The 22,273-nt window shown below is 37.5% G+C and overlaps 1 protein-coding gene across 1 annotated transcript in view; it reads right to left on the reverse strand.

Moving 5' to 3' along the window:
- The window catches only part of LOC117295499 (titin-like), a 46,068-nt gene that overhangs the window by 11,608 nt on the left and 12,187 nt on the right, over positions 1-22,273 (reverse strand). Inside the window, exon 2 of the mRNA XM_033778182.1 lies at positions 5,245-5,337. Coding sequence (XP_033634073.1) covers positions 5,245-5,337 — 93 coding nt within the window. The remainder of the gene's footprint in view (positions 1-5,244; positions 5,338-22,273) is intronic.

Genomic DNA, 22,273 nt, shown 5'->3' on the forward strand with positions numbered 1-22,273 from the left:
AAAGGAAAATTAGCTCCTATGAACCTCTGAAATGTGATAGGAACTTTTTTTATTGCGCAATATTCAAAATGGCCGCCGACGCCATCTTGAAAAACATAAATTGTAATAGCTCTGGCACCAGATGACATAGACGGACAAAGGAGATGTCCTTTTCCACTATATCTGGCATGACAAATACACTGGAGTGGTTATTGTAATGTTTGGGGACCATCTTGACCTCTAAATCCAATATGGCCGCCGGACGCCATCTTGAAAACCATAACTTTTATTAGCTCTGGCTCCAGATGACCTACAGGGACAAAGGAGATATCCTTTTCCACTATATCTGGCATGGCAAATACACTGGAGTGGTTATTGTAAGGTTTGGAGACCATCTTGACCTCGAAATCCAATATGGCCGCCGGATGGCATCTTGAAAAACATAACTTTCATTATCTATCGCACCAGATGACCTATAGACAGACAAAAGATATGTCATTTTCCACTAAATTTGGCATTACAAGTCTACTGGAACGGTTATTGTAGTGTGTGGGGATCATCCTAAACCCCAAATCCGAGATGGCCGCTGTCGCCATCTTACAAATTATGAATTGTAATAGCTCAGGCACAAGAAGAGCTGTACAAACAAATATGGTGTAATTTTCAACTATTTCTGGCATTACAACTGATTCTAACTGATTCAATCACTCTCGATACATACGGGCAAAGAACTCGCTGTGTAATCCTTGCATTGGCCCAGGGTCAAGATGACCAAGTGAGACCTAAACCAGAAGAACAGACTGTGCCAGGGTTTTCAGGGCTTCAGCCAACATGTCAAAACCAGAGGAAAGTCGAGCAATTTCATACGACATACCCCAACCCACTTGATAAGACGATTTATTTGATGTGATGTGTAAACTTGTAAAGCCAATCAAAGAGATAAAAATGCCTTTCGCAATAATTGTTGGTGACCATCCTGTAAACTTTCCACAAAATCATACCTTTCACGGGACTTTTCCACATCAATATGTCACTCATCTACGCTATATTCAAGAGGTTTAAAGGGATCTGGCATCTTAGATGTTTTGGTTGCAGCGGGTGTCATGCAGATGGTTCTGTTATTCGGCCCTTCGTGGGAAAAGAGCGGGTTCGATGCCTCTAGTACGAGACTGTTCCGTCATGCCAGGACAAAAACACATGACTTGAAGCGTATTTGCTATTGAGGCTTTACTTGCCAAGCTCCGACTTTCAATTAGTGCTCAAGAACTTTCAGATTCACATGATGAACTTAAGTAAAATGCTGATCTGATTGACCTACATGATTGTAGTTGACACTCTCTTCAAGGACTTTGAGGGTTCCCAACAAGCAGAATACTGGATTTCCTTCATGGAAATGGTGAAGATTCTGACTCAAAGTACCCATGTCATCAGAACGAGCAACTGGACAGAGTTCAAGTCTTCACTCAACCTCATGCTTCCATGGATGTGAATCTATGACAATGACACGTATGGTCGGCATCCTCCCGATTTTACGGCAGTACTTGATACCCTTCCTGAAGACCAGGCTGCAATCAAGGAATATGGAATTTGCGCACTCAATGATTGGAAAACCATATTCATGTGTCGCCCATGACATTTGGATAGAGCCAACAATGAATAAGGGCTCTAAGCTGAAATCTGGATGACTGGCAATTCCAAACAATGAAAAGCAACTCCTTTCAGACACTCGAAATAGCAAGCATCAGAACTTTTCAATTCGAGAATTGCAGTAAGGATGGAGGAAATGGAGTGTAAAGCTTTGCCCTCTGTTCTCTGGCTGGTCGAAACGAGTGGTGCCCAATCTTGAAGACATCCTGCAGCATCGTGTTGTGCCTTGCAATCTTCAACGTCAATGGAACCATGCGTAAGACACAGAAAAGCAAGCTCCAGCAAAAATCTTACTTCGACTGCCATTCCAGGGCCTGATGTATACACATAGATCATCGATATGGGCCTCATATGGCGCTTGACCATTCCTACCACTGAAGACAAACTGCCAATCAGCAATGTTTTCATGAAATCAGATAACTTCCATGCTCTCCTGAGCACACCTGAGAACAAGGCAAGATCCGCCTTCAAGTTTTCCTCCAAGAAGCTTTCCTAAAAACAGCAGAGTCAACCAGTATTGAGATCTTCTACGTGTAGTAGGCAGCACTGCTAAGAATCTCGCAGGCAGTCTGATGCCAGAGCTTAATATTGTGCCCATGCAGAGGCAGACACTGCCATATTCACCATCTACATTGTGCTTTGTTCTGAAGGCTACTCAGAAGCAGTCATTTTTGATACTGAGAACACTGACAACTTTGTACAAGTGGCATATGTTTCTCAGAATACATCAGGGCTCATGTGTGTGTATAACGCAAACATCAGCTAATCGGTGCCCGGTGTTAGTGAGATGTGGCAATGGCCACTTCCATCATACCACTTAATGTTCTTTGGGTGTGACAATAACTCTGGTTTCTATGGATCAATTGGGTTGAAAAGTCCAAAGAGGCACAAGACCTGCTAGCAGTATAAAACAGCTCCCTGTGACACAAGAGAATATCAGCAATTTGGAGCAATTTGTCATACGTGTATGGCGATTGTAAAAGCAAGACCCTGGGAGAAGTCCGAGCTGCCAACTGAAGAGTGCAGGAAAAAGAGCACTATTTGGCTTGTGCCTGACTTGGACAGTCTCTGTCCACACTTGGAGCGTGCATATTAACTAAGTTAAGAAGTCGCCCCCTCACCAATAGGCCATGGGTTGCATCTTGCAAATGGCTTGTGTCTGCCAATCCGTTATACTAAGCCCCCCATTCCCTGATCCATGTCCCTACCAACAAACCCGCAGACACATGACAACAGTGATAGCGGCAGCGTCAGTGAAAAGTGAGATAGGTTGTGATAGTGAAGCTGCTATGATGTGAATCTTGAATTTAGAGGTAAGGATGGTTCCAGAACTATAAAAAAAACATTTTAAAATTAATTTGTAATGCCAGAAATAGTGGGAAATGACACACTATTTGTTCAAATAGCTCTTTTTGTGCCACAGCTTTCACATTTCAAATTTTCAAGATGGCGTTCGGCGGCCATATTGGATTTCGAGGTCAAGATGGTCCCTTATTATTACCACTCCAGTGTATTTGCCATGCCAAATTTAGTGGAAAATGACATATCTTTTGTCTGTCTATAGGTCATCTGGTGCGATAGATAATGAAAGTTATGTTTTTCAAGATGCCATCCGGCGGCCATATTGGATTTCGAGGTCAAGATGGTCTCCAAACCTTACAATAACCACTCCAGTGTATTTGCCATGCCAGATATAGTGGAAAAGGATATCTCCTTTGTCCGTGTAGGTCATCTGGAGCCAGAGCTAATAAAAGTTATGGTTTTCAAGATGGCGTCCGGCGGCCATATTGGATTTAGAGGTCAAGATGGTCCCCAAACATTACAATAACCACTCCAGTGTATTTGTCATGCCAGATATAGTGGAAAAGGACATCTCCTTTGTCCGTCTATGTCATCTGGTGCCAGAGCTATTACAATTTATGTTTTTCAAGATGGCGTCGGCGGCCATTTTGAATATTGCGCAATAAAAAAAGTTCCTATCATATTTCAGAGGTTCATAGGAGCTAATTTTCCTTTTAAATGGTTCCTGAAGTCAAATCCATCGAGAAAAAAAGGTAGCAAAAAAATGGTCACGGAATCCAAAGATATGACCCTACTATAAAAACAAATGGAGTGAACCTTCTCTTACATGTTGTAGCGTATGTTCAAATTGAGAAAAAAAAGGATTAACTTACAACGCATTTTAAACTCGTTCAGGAAGCTTTTTCATATTTGTTCCTTACAATGGTTTGTTTAATTTCACTGAATGTCCTTTTATATTAAGGACATGTACTTTAAAAAAACCAAGACAAACTAAACAGCCCATTTGTAAACGAACTAAACATGGGGAAAAGAAATTTCAAACACTGTTGATCTAAAGTATCACATGTGAGTTTAAGCAATGCCTTACACAGTGGTGCGTTTACAAGGAATTTCCTTAAAAGTCTTGGGATTTTTTCCAGTCAAGGGGGTACTTAAAAAAACCAGGGCAAGTTGAAGGAACTAAAACTTGATTATTCATACAAATTTCAAACACATTTGAAACTGTATCAAATTAAACTCTCCCCTGAAATTTAGATTCATGTTGCATTATTATGAGTAAGTTCAGCCGTAAAAAGTCTGTTCCGCACATTAGCAATTTGGCGTGTGTGGGTTTCTCTACCGCCGCCGGCAGAAGTGATATTTGCACGTTCAGTGTTGGATATCCTTGGACATGTCTCCTACTGAATTCTGATACGCCAGTCTAATTTACAAGAAACGTTATATTGACTCTCTTTTTCCAAGAGAAGGCCATCGCCTCTTTCAACTTGTGCTTTGTAAAACAACAGTTCAATATACAGAAATTTACCAAAATAATTCATACACAGAGCTTGAATTTGGGCGGATCAAGATCCACAAGACCGCTGAGCTTTACTCAACATTTTGACTGGACCAAAAGCAGTAATAACATAAGTCATCAACAAATAAAGGTTTGAAAATGGCCTTGGTGCCCTTTCAGTTGGCCTTGGTGCCCCCTTTCTTTAACTAACAATACATCAAACTTATCAACATCTCCTAATAGGTTTGAAAAAGGCATTGGTGCCCTTTCAGTTGGCCTTGGTGCCCCTTTCTTTAGAGTTTCAGTATAAACTGTTTCATTTGGCACTGGAGAAGACGTCTATTGATCTTTTGAAATAAAAGTACATGTAGGTCAAACTTTCACTCAACAAAATTCAAAGATATTTGTTAAATTATTGTTAAATTAAAGATATTTATTAATTGTGCTAAAATCACTGGCCTCTGTCCAGTGTGAACTTTGAGCCATGGCACAGCAAGAATGAGCCAAAAAATCGGAATGCTGATAAATTCTCTGCTGCTGAAAATGAGAATACACAATGAGCAGAATTCTGTCATTTTCAGGAAAGTTTAAAACTTCTGTTAAATACAACAAGTACAGTAGGTTAAAGGCACTCAGACACCTTTGGCAAATTGTCAAAACCAGTATTCTGATTTGTTTTAAGAGTAATTATCAACAGTGTTCAGTGCCTTTAATGATGATCGGAAAGGAATTTCCTCGATCAAATCCAACTACATGTACATGTACATGTACACAGTACACAGATATGACTAATTATCTATAATTGATATCCATGTACATACCAAGGCCAACCTTGTTGACATCAGCAGCTGCAGCAGCTTGCAGTGTGGTATCGTAACTGATGGCGCTGTCCTCTACTGCCCAGCACTGGAGAGCTGCAAAAGAACATCACAAGAAAAGTATAGTTGTTAACTGTATGTATTTCATCTTTAGCCAATACCGTTGAGTAAAAAGCAGGATCACAATGTTGCATTGATTAGTGTTCCGGAATGACGGTTGCTTTCCTCCACAGCCCAGTGTTTAAGAGCTACATTTACAAAGAACAACACAAACCTGTTTCGTTATAAGCCCAAAGTTAGTGAACAAGGCAACTAGATTACAAAAATGTATCTTGGTTAATACCCTGCAATAATCACTACTTATGTACCTTCCTTGCCCCCCCCCCAAAAAAAAAGAAGTTTCATAACAACCTTTAAATATAGAAAATGTTTGCCTCACTCAACCCCCCCCCCCCCCCCCTCCAAAAGAAATAGAGCTAGAAGTTAATAACACATGTACATGTACATCTTATTGATTCTTCATGAGTGGTCTCTTCCTACATGTAATGACACAATTGTTACAAGTGGTGGCAACTGACTAAGCCTGCCACACTTGCCATTTGGGAGTCAAATAAATAGCCTAAATTGCGCATAAAAATTGCAGTAACACTAGCACACTTACAATGTACCCTGCTTCACTAAAGTAACTCAGGGACATAGACTTCCAAAATGGGGCATCCAAGACTGTTGTGATTTTGAGAAAGCAAAGAATACACTGTACATCACTTGTGCAAATTTGTCATCAAGATTTCTTTGAAGCATTTTGCTAGCTTGTGATATGATGTATGTGGTTTCAAAGCAGCTTAAAAAAGGGTCAAGAAAATATCACATCAACACAGTAACAACAATTACTCAGACACTACTGGAAATGATAAAAAACAAAAGTGCAGAAACTTGCACTGTCTATACGAAACGAGGAATATTAAATGACAAACTATCAAGTTGACATTTGGAGAGACACACAGGCCAATGACGAGGAAATTCTGCCTACACGTTTCAGTTGTACTCGAACCAAACTCACTGTCAGAATTAATACGCCCATGTAGTATGTCTTGACAAGGTAAGGTCATAGCATCTTGACAGGCTAAGCTGTAGTCAGTTTGCGAAGTTCAAACGTTACTGATATCAGTGTTCACAGAATCTCCTTTAAAGAGGTAGTACAACATCAGTGTCTTTCGGCAAACTTTTCAGCGATTTATCTACTTTCTACAACTTTGAACAAGAACATTATTGCATCCAGTAAGAAATCAAGATGTTAGTGTATTGTAAAATTATCTTTGCCTACCTAAATGTACAAATAATTGATGAGTACCTCAGGGGTCAAAATTAATCAGGACCACAGGCTGGAGCGGAGGCCTGTAATTTTAGTGTAGGGCCAGTAATCTCACAATGGGACGTGGTCTAGTGTTTTTCATTTGAATTAAATGCCTCATTGTGTCATATCTTTGTGATAATGTGTTGACTGTGAATGTGGTTATATTCTTTCAATTCTCTTCAAGAGCATCGGAGTGCTGCCTTACAGTAAACACAAATGAAAAGATCTTCTCGGAGTGCTCGTTCAACTCATTTTAATAATGGTTATATGTTAAATAAATTCTGGTCAAGTAAAGATTTCGAGCTACATGTACAGGCTTTGTGGATATTCCTCAAATATTTGAGCCCCTGAGCACCAAACATGTACACGTGGGACGTGGTGTTTGTCCATAGGGGCAAGGATCATCACTGTGACACAGAAACTTTCACTAGAGATTTTGTGCTGTACATGTACATGTACCACACACATTAGACTTAGTTCCCAAGTCTTTGATCGTGGCTTTTTAGTCGTCCTGATACCCGCTACAAACAGCGCCCTCTCGTGAACAACCTTCGTTATTTAGCCTACGGCGCGTGAAAGCTAATAATGTGGGGGCGTTTTTCGTGGCTGAGATGCAGAAGAATAACCGCGATCCAGACTTGAATCAAGTCTACACAAACATGTGCATACATACGATGTAAGATCTTTCCTTCATATAAAATGTATGCAATTCTCTAGGAAAGATGGGTTTGAAATACTGTAATAACCCAACAAAACAGCCTTTCAAAACCCTCAAAGCTTCAGTCATACAGATACAGTATACCCCTGCGGATGAGGTTGTGTCACATCATGTGCTCTTTCACTTCATACGATTTAATCAAATTGCTCGAGACACCTGGGATCATGGAGGGAAGGGATCTTGTCTTTCGCCATCGGTCACATGATAAAAGGTTGCCATAACGAAGTTGATAGCATTAACTTTGAAAGTTATCTACATATTTTGACACATCTCAGCCTTTTGGCAACTTTTAATGAATGCTGTCATGCAATTGATGATATTTTTGCTATTTTTGGGTTAGATGTTATACACCATACTGTATGTTCTGGCTCCACATGAATCTTGAGCTTTGTATACAGAGTATGTTCATACCATAGAGCAACGAACCGATGACAAACTGAAAACAGGGCATCCACATTTCCTCACTGTTAAAACTTTTGACAGGAAACACTTAAAAAGTGTTTCATTTTCTACCATCAGTAACAGTTTTCTAATGGATGAATTTTCAGTTTTTAAATTACCTGAAATCACCCATATCTGATTCAACATCTGAATAGACAAGCAGGCTTATACTGGAAATAGTTTGAGTTGATAAAGACTAATAAAACAAATACTTAGTTGGTAGTAACAAGGGACGCCTTGAGACAGTGTCATCAGGTTTGATACATGTACATCTGTCTGATGACCATTTCAAAAGAGTTGGAATAGCATTCCAATCATTTAGACTGAAATGTTGTTTTGTTCTGCCTAACCAATGTTCTTTTATAAAGTGTCTCACAATCTTGGTAAGTTTGAGAACAAAAAACATGGGCAAAATTATTTGGGGAAAAAGAGGGGGACAAGGTAAATAATAATCTCAGCTACCAATCTTTACATCTATCCCAATCCTCTTGACTGATCATTCAATAGCATTCCAGTTATGTAAGGTAGACCCAAGGTTGTACAGGTAGCACAAGGTGAATTGTCACGCACTGTGTGTGAAGTATGCTCGGAACTTGGATTTAATATTGCCTGAATCATGCTCCAAGGCACACAACCCAGCGACATCCAAGATGCTCATGAGAAAGATGACACGTCTCACAATTTTACAATAACTGTTCACACACACACACAGACATGACAGACTGTTTTTCACTTACGCAATTTCTAATACATGTATGTAGCATGATCAGAACTTTGACAAGCTCAGAAGCCTCAATTACTACATGTAGGGTATCCATTAATGGACTCTTTGAAACCATAACTACCCCGTAAATTGCCACGAATAGTTGTGTAAGGGGAATAAAAGAGTGGTGATAAGATTTTTAATGGCTATTTAAAACCAGCAGACTGTGCGATGAAGGACAACAACAGCTGAAGGTGGGGTCATACGGCCATGAACATGCAAGGTTTTAAAACAGCTGTTTAAGACAAATCACAACTGTTTTATTCCCATTTATAAATGCCCTTTTTGACAATCTGTTTTAAAACATTTTTGGAAGTTTGTAATTCTTGTCACTTCCTTGGACTACAAATTGCGAAGTGGTGAAATTGTGTTCTACGCTAAAAGATAACAAACTAGATGCATATGTTTAAACACTCTTCTTTGTGTTAGTATCATTCTAATACTGATCACATGATCTCCTCTTGACCAATCATAATGGGTTTAAACTGTCTGGGATACAAGTCTTGAAACCAGGCAGTGTCTGATTTCATTGGTCAAAGACAAACCATACACTACTGCATCTGTACAGCCTCAACCATTTGTCAACAAAGAAAGAGCTGTCCGTTCTAAGCTTTTACAAACAAGATAAAAGTTTGCACCCAGATGTGCATGAACACAAAATTACGGTTCATTTTCATTTGAAGAATCAGAAATGTGGGTACCCATCAAATGACATGGAGAGTACCTGAAAATATCTATTTTGAATTGTTGAAGCTATTGTATTAGGGCTTTTTGTGTTAAACAGTTACAGTGTGACTGGTCTACCCATGTCTACCAAGAGACACATAATCCGCTCATCCTGTATCCATGTGGAAGTGTTCACTTCCTTTCTGTAAATAACTAAATTAAAATAATTGTAGGCCTCTGGATTAAAAACTTTGTTTCACACATCCACCAGTATACACTGTACCTGTGTACATAGGCCGACATATCATGTAATATCGGTAGCTAAGAAATAATGTGAAGATTTCTTGGGTATCTTCTGGACAATAACTTGCATTTGAGGATTCAAAATTTGTTGACCACATTATGGTTTGTGTGACTGTTGAGCTCCAAGCAGAATAATAATAACAATAAAAAAAGCTTGATTATAGCGCCTACATTCAAAACAATAAACCCACAGCACTTAACGAGGAACTAAATACTGGAATAAACAAATTTTAAAAAGAGTTACACTGTAAACCAAAGAGTCAGTCCTTGGCTAAATGTACAAGCAATACAAATGAGGACAAGTTTTATTTCCAGATTAATCAAGCATTTATGAGGGAAACTCCAGAAAAAAAAACAGAAAAAACCCAGACAAACATTGTAGTTCAGAGACTACACTGCAACTCATGGTATGAGATCCACTGCTCCAATATTTCGTCCGTGCTAATTAGCGATATTAATTAGTGCACTCTAATAGCTCCAGTGGCTGTATGTTAATCTCATTGATTTTTTCTGATGACTATTTACGGCGCAGGTAATACACCGTAAAATACGGACATCTGTTTGGAAACGATTAGAACCCATGAAGCGATGCAAGATACATCAATACCAGGAGGATGTCATCCCTGCTTTCAGTCGATGTCGATGAGATCAAAAGGTTGATACCCCTTTCATCTAGACTTTGACAATCCAATTTGATAAGTAAATGTTTGTTGGCACCTGCTTGTTCTGATCATTAGGAAGACAGTTATTTTATGGGATTAACTGGTAGCACTTGAATGAAAGGGAACAAATGTAGGTCTTTAATTAAATTGAAGCTGAGACACAATGTTCATAGAGATGCTAAAAGCCATTGGACACTTTCTGAACAGAACAAAAATTAAAAGTTCACAGAATTACAAATAACTTACAGGGTTTACAGAAGGTAATGGTGAGAGACTTCCCTTGAAATATTATTCCATAAAATGCTTTACTTTTTGAGAAAACATTAAAACAATTATCAATTCTCGATATAGAGAATAACGGATTTATTTTAAACACATGTCATGACATGGCGAAACGTGCTGAAACAAGGGTGTGGTTTCACATTATTTTCTCCCGACTCCGATGACCGATGAAGCCTAAATTTTCACAGGTTTGTTATTTTATATAGAAGTTGTGATACACAAAGTGTGAGCCTTTAAACAATACTGTTTACCGAGGCAAAGTGTTGTTTTGGTTTTTGGAACGGCTTGATTGTTTTAAAATCCTAATATAAATGTGCATAATTTTAGCCTATTTAACTGTGAACATTTCATTTCAAATACTGTTCGCATTTTTTAGATAATTTTAAGCAACAAATCTGGAGCTGTTGACAGCTGGAAAAATAATTTGTAATTGGATTTGAAATATACTGATTTTTTTTTCATACAGAACCGTTTCTAGATTGAAATTCTGAGATCTCATCTCTCTCTAAGTCTACATCCTTAAATAGACTCATTCGTATCTCATAGTAGTGTCTAACAGCTGCAGTCCTTATTCATTTTGGTTGTACCCATAGACACCAATGTAGTGCTAACCAAGTAAATTTTCATGGTACATGTAGTTAATTTTTGGAGTTATTACCAAAGGATACCCTCCCTTACATCAATTTTTTTTTTCCAGACTGGAAAACAAAAAAAAGGTTACCTAAGCAAAATCATGACATAGGAAAAAGTGTGTACAGCTGGTTTACTGCTTCTTTCCTTTTAATGTTTGTTTAGCACTGATGTTCTGTCATAAAGACTTTTTGAAATTATAAGCACATCATTTTGCCTATTATAGCACACTGATTTTGCTCTAAATGTACATGTAGAACAAAAAATGTCAGACACGGAATAGACTGATCCACTAAGCTCCGCCCCATTGCGTATTGACCATTGCGTAAATAAGGTCCGACATGCGTGCGAGTATTATGGCGCGCGCGGCAGAGTAGTGCAGAAAGGCATTGAAGAGCCCCACGTGTTCTTGCTCACACGTGCGTCGTGGGCGGAGCCTAATGGATCGGTCTATTACACAGAGGATAGAGAGGCTTGCAGCATGGCCTCTGTTGCCCTGATCTTGGCCTTGGCACCATTTCAAATGATTCCAATAGACTTTACAATTTTACCAAGGGAAGAGCTTTGCAAAATGAAAATAGCCTTGCCCTAGTTCTCAGAGATGAAACTTCAGCCCTGAACAAATATTTAATTTCTTTTGGTCAAATCATGCACATGTAACATTTAAGGTCAAAGAAAAATCTCTCTGAATAAAAGGCCAGAGTCTGGCGCCTTTTCACAAAACTGATGTACAAGTGACGTCAGACTTTAAGGCAAAAACAGGGCCAACCTTTGGTCTACTTTTTCCCATTTTACAGCTGTTCATATGGCAAGGTTGACCTTGTAACATTACCTTGGAATACACAGTTTGTACTTTATTAACAGTGTTACCAAACCTCACAGCTTTAACCTAATTTGTTACTAACATGTAGGGCCTAATATATTTGAGTATCTGAAAATATCTCAAGGTCTGAACTAAGCTTGGTCCTGGCAGGTGGCATGATGGCCTAATAATACTGCATTCTTAGATCAGGAATTGTTCACACCTTTTGTGAGGTTCAGTAATGAATGAAACTTCAAGACCAAACAGCTAGAGTTACAGTTCAGGGCCATAGTATTATAAAGTGTGTTAGTTCTGATGATGGAGTCTAGCTCAATGCAAGTAGTTCATGTTGACTTTAGCCGGTAATCTTCACAGCCTGGGCAAGCCTAAGTTGCCAGACAGTAAATCAATAACGGTTGATAAGAGAATTTAATACAGTTTGTAGTCTAGGTGGAGTATTACCCTTGCCTATTGCCCCCTCGCTCTGACCTCACAGACAGCTACAGCGTGCCTATGGTGTGTCATTTTGCGAGGAGTCATATCGCATAAAGATGGCGCGCGTCTAACCAAGCCAATGTCACCCTACCCTTAACAGTAACACTGGGGAATCCGGCATCCAAAACGGCGCAAACCAAAATTGTTGCTGATGACGCCAGGTGAATTTTCAAATTGTATCTTAATACCACAAACTGACATTATATATTCGCACAGCCTGTACTCGAGAGAGGCGTACCCGTATCGACAGTAATAATGGGGGTTGGGCGGCAAAAACAAGTTTCTTCTTTTGTCAGTGAAACAGGGTACAATGTCAAGCCCAACAACAATCATGACCCCTACCAAATTCACCATTGTCATTCCATTCATAACATCATGCCAAGAGTGTTTATCCCTCGTCAATTTTGGAAGGTCCTCTCAACAATCAGTTGATGTAGTTGAGAGGTATTTTAACCTGGTCTTAAAGGCAGTGGACACTATTGGTAATTCAAAAAACCTTACTTGGTAAGGGGAGAGGTTGATAGTAAAAAAAACATTTTGAGAAACGGCTCCCTCTGAAGTGAAGTACAACATGTAGTTTTCTTCCAAGAATTTGATTTTGAGATCTCAAAATTAGATTTTGAGGTCTCGAAATCAAGCATCTGACAGCACACAACTTCGTGTGACAAGGGTGTTTTTCCTTTCACTATTTTATTATCTCGCAACTTTGATGACCAATTGTTTTCAAATTTTCACAGGTTTGTTATTTCATGCATATGTTGAGATACACCAAGTAAGAAGACTGTGCTTTGACAATTACCAATAATGTCCAGTGTCTTTAAGCATGATATGTAGGATTCACTTGACTAGCAAAGCATACTCTTGAGCAACAGTAACAGAGATTGTGGGATCTCCATTCTGCTGTTCTTTGGTCTTTTGTTCATGCCATGAGACAACCAAATTAAAACAGTTGTGAAAAGCACACAATTGTTTTGTGAACTCAGTCAATCATACTTTTTCAAACTTCAAATTTTTCTAAAAAGACACACCCCCTAAAAGTGAATCAATTTAAATAATACAGTGTTTAACATCTGCTATAGGAGCCAGGTCGCCATGTTGGGATATATTTTGTTCAAATCATTGTGTCATTGTGTACACTACAATAATTGGTATGCATTGCTTACAACAATAGCATTTCTAAATAAACACAAGAGGAAGTATTTCAAGGTAAGTTGTTGGAACCAACAAATTCAATGAACAGTAGTTTTTAAAATACAAAATCAAGCATGTCATGAAGGTAAATAAATTATAACAAAGATCACTTGTACCCAGTTTCCAATGAAATAAACTGAATGTGTCTAGTTCTAACATGTAAGTTCACTAAATTGTAATGGATGAGAGTCATTCCTTTTTGTACTTGCCAGGCCTTTGTTTGGTGGTTTTTATCATATTCATTCATTATAAATATATTGTAAAGCTTTTAATTTAACTATTGTATTATTTTTAAGGATTGCGAATTATGTCGCAATTCAGCAGTATGCTGCGATAACATTTTAAAATAAATAACCAATAAACCATTCCTAACAAAAAGATCTGAAACTTTGATCTAAATTTTGTTAGGAACATTGAAATTATGGCAGACCCACCTTTTTGTAACCCCTGGAGTTATAGATTTCAAGGAACTTCAGGGAACAGTATCTTCAGTGCTAGTGAAGTAGATCAAAGAGCAGAATTGTTTTCTATCCGATGAAAATAACGACATTTTTTGCACCGAGCAGATACAAAAAGGTCTGAATTCAGATAAAAGTCTAAAACATCTCATCCCTGCCAAGTATTATTTTCCGTTCCTATTTTCTTTGGAAAAAGTTTCCATATGGCGCAGTTTTGGCACCACCACTTTTTCATTCGATATGAAAAGTAGTATCTCGTTTTCCTCAATGAGATATCCCTTTTTGTAAATATGAGTGAAAAAGTGGTGGCGCCATACAGAAAGTTATCCATTTCTTTTTTTTCCCCCAATTTTTTAAGAACTGAACTCTGTCGACTAACGTCATGCAATTATCTGGATTGAATCACTGTGACTGAATTTCAAGGTGACGAAGCAATTTAAACATGAGCTGCCACTTAGAGAAGTTTTTTAATTTACAAGTGTGGAAAAAAGGATGGTTATAATTAGTGCACCTGGTGCCCAGAGCTATAAATACATATCAGAGGCACTTGAAGAGCTGTGTCTTGTCTTATATGTGAACGCAATTGTGTACTACATGGTAAGATGAAATTGTAGATGAAAGCCATTGGACACAGAACAAAAATTAAAAGTTCACAGATTTACAAATAACATAAAAGCGAGAGACTTCCCTTGCAATATTATTCCATGAAATGCTTTACTTTTTGAGAAAACATTAAAACAATTATCAATTCTCGATATCAAGAATAACAGATTTATTTTAAACTCATGTCATGAAACGGCGAAACGTGGGGAAACAAGGGTGGGTTTTCACGTTATTTTCTCTCGATTGAGCGTAATTGAGCCTAAATTTTCACAGGTTTGATATTTGATATTTAAGTTGTGATACATGAAGTGTGGGCCTTTGGACAATACTGTTTACCGATGTTGTGCGATTGCTTTGGCTGAACAATATCTTGATAATGCGGTTGATAGACATACATTTGTACAAGTTAGTGGAATACTAAAATATCTAGTTAGCGTTTACTTAATGATGTAAGGGGTACATGTACAGTACACGTATGATTATCAGGCCAGAAAGTTTATCTTGACGAGGGCAAGGCCATCATTTTGAAAAGGGCATGCTTACAGTCTATGGGGAAACTTTTGAAATAGCACCAAGGCCAAGACCAGTGGGAACAGAGGTCATGGTGGCCCCCTTGTAATTCAATGTCTGGTGCACTTCATCTAAAGTCTTTGACTTATAAAGAAATCTTGGCTCAGTAAGTTTGCCAACCAAAATGCCATCATTCCCATTTCGTATTTGGGACTGTTTTTCCCCCACGTTTTATATTTTCAGCATAATCAGGAGAGCCTGCACCAAAATCAGGAGAGCCTACACCAATCGAAGGATGTTTATCATTGATACTAAATAAAATTATTTTCCAAAGAAGTAATATGAAGTTTACGTTTTGTTGCCCACTCTTTTCCTTAGCACTGTTCCCTCTGCCCCCGCCCAACTCAGTGCACGAAAACAGACACAGGGCCTGCACACATCCCGCACAAAATGACTAATGTGTGCAGTATTCTTTCCTCCATGGTTGTACAATTGATCATTTCTAATGAATAGTCTATAATAACGTGCAGTTGTTTACACTACACTTGACACATTTTCACGTCCTTGTAATAATGAATTCTAGAAAATAGATTGCAGTCATTTGCTACTGTACTGGCATACTGCATACTCATTATAAAAAGCATGTGTTTTCAAACAACAGTGTACCTTCTTGGTGGTTTTTTTTTAGGGGGGGGGGAAGGGTACAGAGGACAAAAAGAAAACAAAAGTACACATATGTAGAAGGTTAAAAAATTACCAAATAATATTGAGTTTGTGTCAATAGGCCTGGATGAGTCTTCTAAATGTTAAGTGATTGAATATTTCAGTTTTTAGCATTGGTTGCTATGGGGACATCATTGTGTTTGCATCTTATATCACCTTTGATGTATATTTAATAGCTTGGTATTTTATATATTATTGCATCATGGGGCTATAAAAAAAAAGCATTTATAAACATCAATTACGTTCAAAGCCATTATACGTGTACACTTTCGGTACAGAAAAAAAAAAGTTCACAGATTTACAAATAATTTACAGAGTTTACAGAAGGTAACGGTGAATGACTTCTATTGAAATATTATTCATGAAATGCTTTACTTTTTGAGAAAACATTAAAACAATATCAATTCTCGATATCGAGAATTACGGATTTGTTTTAAACACATGTCATTACACGGCGAAACGTGCGGAAACAACAGTGGGTTTTCCCATTAAATGTTCTCCCGACTCCGATGACCGATTGAGTCTAAATTTTCACAGGTTTGTTATTTTATATAGAAGTTGTGATACAGGAAGTGTGGGCCTTGGACATAACTGTTTACCGAAAGAGTCCAATGGCTTTAAAGTTCATTATTAAAGTTGGCATGTCCTGTGTGTTTTGTACATTGAAAGCAATATCGGCAATCTTTGGTACGTATTGTGATTCTATTTTCACCACATGTACCAGTTATTCTAATGTACTTCAGAAAGGTTTTAGACAGTACATTGTATATACATCATGGAGTTTAGAAGGCTTTAGTTTCATTCACAAGATAATATGACAGGAAAAACATTTGCAAAATGCCAAGGATAATGAGCATCATGTATTGTTATTGTCACCTGATATGTGCGTACTGGTACGCATGTAGTACATGTCTAATACCTACATTAGTAGGACGCCTCAAGTTTCTTGGATGCATTTTTCAGTCTTGAATAATTAACACATATGAAGCAGGTACATGTATGTATTATTAGCAATACAAAAAATTGTAACAAAAACTTGAACTGCTGGTTTCTAACATCCCATTATCTCTTTAAACACATTTGAGAAAATCTTCTCGAAATCTTTCATTTCCTGTTTGGAGGTTGAGAATAATTTCTGTTTGCGTGGGGAGGTAATATTAATGTACTGTTATGCATTGATAATACAGCCTGTGTGTTCTGAAAAAAAAAAAAATTGGGATGTATTTAACTGGAGTTTCAAAAATTGGTTTAAAAAAAATTCAATTTTTGCAAATTGGTAAAAAACATACAGTTTTTAAATGTATGCCTACAGAACATGACACCATGTCTATCTAATAAATCCGTAAATGCAGCCTCCTGTCATGCCTGTGGCAGCATTTTTTATGTCACCGTACAATTTTGGTGAAGGATTCAGCACACACAAACAGTTGCTTTAATCAAAGTCTCTTCAAAATTCCCCCTGGATGATTTTGTGAGGAGCGCCATGTCCTTCCTCCATGGGACCAAGGGAACAAGGGTTCTTATGATAAAGGTCACTCATTGCAAGATGGAGAGGCAACAGTTCAACTTCACCAAGTAGTTGGGGCTCATCAGAATTTCTCAATGCCCACTTGAACGAGCCAGATTTCCATTCTAAAGGGTTTTGTCACAGCAGACAGTTTTTAAAGGCAACCAACTGCACTGCATGCGAAGAGAGCACTTAGATATTGTCTTCTTCCAGTCTGCACAGAAAATTTGCTTATACAGGATTGGTACAGCTAATAAAATGTCTGCAGACATTGGTACTGTTTTGTATGATCAACCCTATAATACATAAAAAAAAAACCTGTGCAAACTTGGGCGTGTACATGTGTGTGAAAGGCAAGACAAAATTTGTGTTTACAATGTGCCGTATTCATACAAAATGAATACGTCTGTATAAAGATGTAAGTAAGGCCTAGAAAAAGCAATTGCTATTTTTTTTTTAAATCAGCTGTTTCATTTTCTTAGATTTTCAGATACAGTTTTCTTGAATATGACTTTACTTCAGAGGGAATCATTTCACAAAGAAAGACTTCATATTCAGTAAGCTTTAAATAAATTCTGGTTACAAGATGAAATTTTCTTGGTTGGGTAACTTTTGTCCTTAAAGCACAAAATAAAGTAAAAGAAAATATTTGACAAACTAGGCCTGTACTTCAACAGGATGCAACTCCCTTTTGGTCATAGCTTTTCCGCCCCTGTAGGCCTACATGTAGATGGTCCAGTGCAAATTAAAATTTCTTTCATAGAGCTAGGTGCCCTTTACATGTAAATAGTTCCTTGCCCTTACAATGAATCAAGCCTGGTAAGGATAGGGTGAACACAATTAACGCAGTTTGAAAAGCAATTTAAATATTTCACATAATTTTAAAATGAATACATACAAATACAGCTTAGTCTGAGATTGAACGAATAAAGTATACTCATTTTTAATAAAAACATATTTTCTGAAGAGTTTTGAGTGGGTGTAGGCTTAGGTTTGTGAATAAATCCTTAATTCAAACACCCATGAGGTTGGTGTATGTTGATCATTATGAATGCAGCAGAATCCATTGCATGTCAAATACTGACTGAGCTGTCATCGGACTTCATCCAGGAAAAGCCTCCTCCTGCCTCCGTGTTCAAATTGTTTGAACATCTTTGATTAAAGGAACATTACACTACTGAGGAAGAATTACTTGGAATGGGTGACATCATTGCAATGAGAATGTGTCTCAATTATGTATGATATAAATGGAATTATACAATGTATTTGAGAAGGGTAATGTCATCATTGCTATATGAGAATGTGTTTCACTGTTGTTTGATTATTTGTAATTGTACGCTGTCATTGAAAAAGAACATACTTGGGTGACATCATCATTACCATTCAAATGTGTCTCATTTATGTACATTGTACAATGTAATTATTTAACCATCTCAATGTTCTGTACATTATTGTAAATGACAATCTGGTTTCACTATGGACATCCCACAATTATGATGCTAAAATTATTCTTAATTGATACGCATTAGGCCAAAGATATGGTTTCCAAATTTATGGTTTTAAAGCCATTGGACCCTTTCGGTACCGAAAAAAAAAAAAAAGTTCACAGATTTACAAATAATTTACAGGGTTTACAGAAGGTAATGGTGAAAGACTTCTCTTGAAATATTAGTCCATGAAATGCTTTACTTTTTGAGAAAACGGTAAAACAATATAAATTCTCGTTAACGAGAATTACGGATTTGTTATAAACACATGTCATGACACGGCGAAACGCGCGAAAACAGGAGTGGGTTTTCCCGTTATTTTCTCCCGACTCCGATGTCCGATTGAGCCTAAATTTCCACAGGATTGTTATTTTATATATAAGTTGTGATACACGAAGTGAGGGACTTGGACAATACTGTTTACCGAAAGGGTCCAATGGCTTTAAACCATGATGTTTACTTGTTTTGTATACATGTAAAGTACACAAATAAGCATGCATGATTCAATCAGTCCCTGCAGAGTTTAAAATAAGAATGGTAATTTCTTAGTTATTCTTTTAAGTTTTTTAAGTACAAACTCAATCCTAAACCAGACAAACAAGAATAAAATCTATAGGTATTGTATTAAATATTTCTTGGTCCACCCCATTTATTTGGTCAGGATTGGAAATACGAACAATGTATGATTTTAGGAAAGTTTCTTGATATTTGTATTCAAGACCTGTTTCTTGATGGCTCTCAATCAAAAAAGAAAAATGACATCACAGGAACAACATTGTACCTTTTGAGCATGCAATGTTTCAAAGCTGCATTGAATACATTATCACTTAAATAAGGGAATCAATGTGTGGTGAAGAGTTTTTCAACTAGTGGTTTAGACCCAACAAGGCCTGGTTCTTGATAATTTTACCGAGACGAAGTCGAGGTAAATTATCAAGAACCAGGCCTCGGCGGGTTTAAACCACACATTGAAAACCGATTCAACACACTTTGATTCCCATTCATAAATACCTTTTCGGTCAAAAAACATCAACACTTTTGATCAAAAGTAAAATAAATGCAAAAATTATAATGATTTATTTCAACACAACACCCCTCCAGCTTTGAAATGGTAAGGCCCTCTGCCGCCCTCGGGTAAACAACTCCTTGTAAGGGAATGCTGTGCGCATCCCGTGTATCGCGTGTTGTGGCAATGAAGAAACTGTCTTATAAGCACAGGTGCAAGCTCGCGTGTCACGCCCATGTTTCAACACTTTTTACTGGTCATAAACAAAGATTTATACACACCCACGTGACGCGCTCTCCACCAATATGAATAGCGAAACTGTCTGAGGTATATATGAATGTATGTTCGCACGAACCTGTCTTTTAAACATCTTTATTGATTGAATGTAACAAGCAAAGACAGGTAAAGTCTCATGATTGGAAAATGTATCCTAGTGGAAAACAGCTGCCATGATTTCAAGTTTATAAAGTTTGATTACATAAAACAAGTTCAAATACGTACACTAACTATGGTTTATTAGTCTGATTCAATGTGTGTAAATTGCCTTTGGATTGATGGTATATTTCAAGTGCATGGGATTTACACAGGCCTACATGTATGTAAAAATTACAAAGGCTAAACTGTAAAGATTTATTAAATCAAATCATCTATTTTTATTATATTTATGAAAACACAAAATTCTTGAAATTTAGCAAAACATCAAAAGCTATTCTTTAATAAAAATAAATAAAACTGATAAAATGTAAAAACATTCAAACTGGGAAGAGGATGACTTACAAAAAAAAAAATCAAATTTGCCAATCACGCTTGCATTTGGGCGATCACTGTATTGGGTTTAACAATAGCATGAACATCAGTTGGACTAAACTCATGGATCAGGCTGAAAGTAACAAGTAACTAAAAACAGAGGTCAAGTCTCGTTCACAATTTTTCTTTTTGATTTGTTAAACTTGTCTTACTTACATTTTTACAGCCTAAATCTTACTCTCTCAACAAAATGTGTCCTTAATAAAACCCACAAGGAGGTTTCTTGGAAGAACCTGCGTGTTTGTTAATCTCTATCTATTTGACATCTTTAGAGTGCAGGTTAAACATACAGCTTGCCAATCACCATAAAAGAAACAGTGCTTTTGCAAGCTTTGAAATTGGAGAAGGTTGGAATTTCTTTTACAATACATGCAAGTTGTTTTGGCTCTACAATATATTCCATCCTGAATTACAAAGTACAGTGGCCTTTGAATGCCGTCTTGAAATAACACTTCATGAATCAGGCATGCATTTACAGTTTGTCCACAAAAAAAGGGAATAAACAAGAGGAAAATGCGAGACAGCAAAACGTGTTTTCCATTTTCGATGGCATGGCTGAGGTACCAAAAATAAGGAAATCAGGCTGTAAGCTGAAAAGGTTCGAGCTTGATGAATTGAATTGAATTGAGACCCTGGTGACCAGTTTCTGTGTTATCTTTGTATCCATAACCAGGAAATGGTTAATATTAACTTCATATCTGTGTTAATTTATCTGTAAAGTCAAGATGGTTAACAGAAACTCGGTCACCATGCTCACAATAGATGCCGAAACAAGAGCATTGTCAGACAAACCTACAGAAGTTTTTCTTTGAAATTTTGTGTTAGCCCTATTATATTATCCTTCCAAAAGGTGTGTATAAATATTGTACATATGTACATGGTGTATACATTGTACATCTAGACATTGTCATTGACTACACACTTGTAAAAAGGTAAAATGTTTCTGATTGTCCCACTAAATATTTTTAGGAAACTTATTCAATAGTCCATTATTATGCACAGATGTGTACAGTAGCTTAAATCCCTAACCTTCAACGTCCTTCCAAATCAGCTCTATTCAAACACAGGCTCTTCAAATAAAGGCTCTTCAAATAAAGGTTTTCCAAGGGCTCTTTCAGAGCCAACAATCCTCCCAAAAGAGATTTATACCTAAATGGTAGTTCTGCCACAAGTTTAGTCATAGATGATTTTTGAGGATGAGGGACATTTGACAGTTGGCTCCCTCCTGTTAAAGGAACACATTGCCTTGGATCGGTCGAGTTGGTCTATAAAAAGCATTTGTAACCGTTTGTTATAAAATGCATATGGTTGGAAAGATGTTTTAAAAGTAGAATACAATGATCCACACAAATTTGCCTCGAAATTGCGTGGTTTTCCTTTGACTTTGCAAACTAACACGGTCGGCCATTTAATGGCCGACCGTGTTAGTCGACGAGGTAAAAAGAAAACCGTGCAATTTCGAGGCATGTTTGTGTGGATCATTGTATTCTACTTTTGCAACTTCTTTCTACCCATATGCATTTTATAACAAACGGTTTCAAAGACCAACTCGACCGATCCAAGGCAACGTGTTCCTTTAACTTATGCGTACACTATGTAGTTTCATCACAAAAGTGTACAGTAT

The sequence above is a fragment of the Asterias rubens genome, chromosome 10 (genome assembly GCF_902459465.1).
Source record: "Asterias rubens chromosome 10, eAstRub1.3, whole genome shotgun sequence".
NCBI lineage: Eukaryota > Metazoa > Echinodermata > Asteroidea > Forcipulatida > Asteriidae > Asterias > Asterias rubens.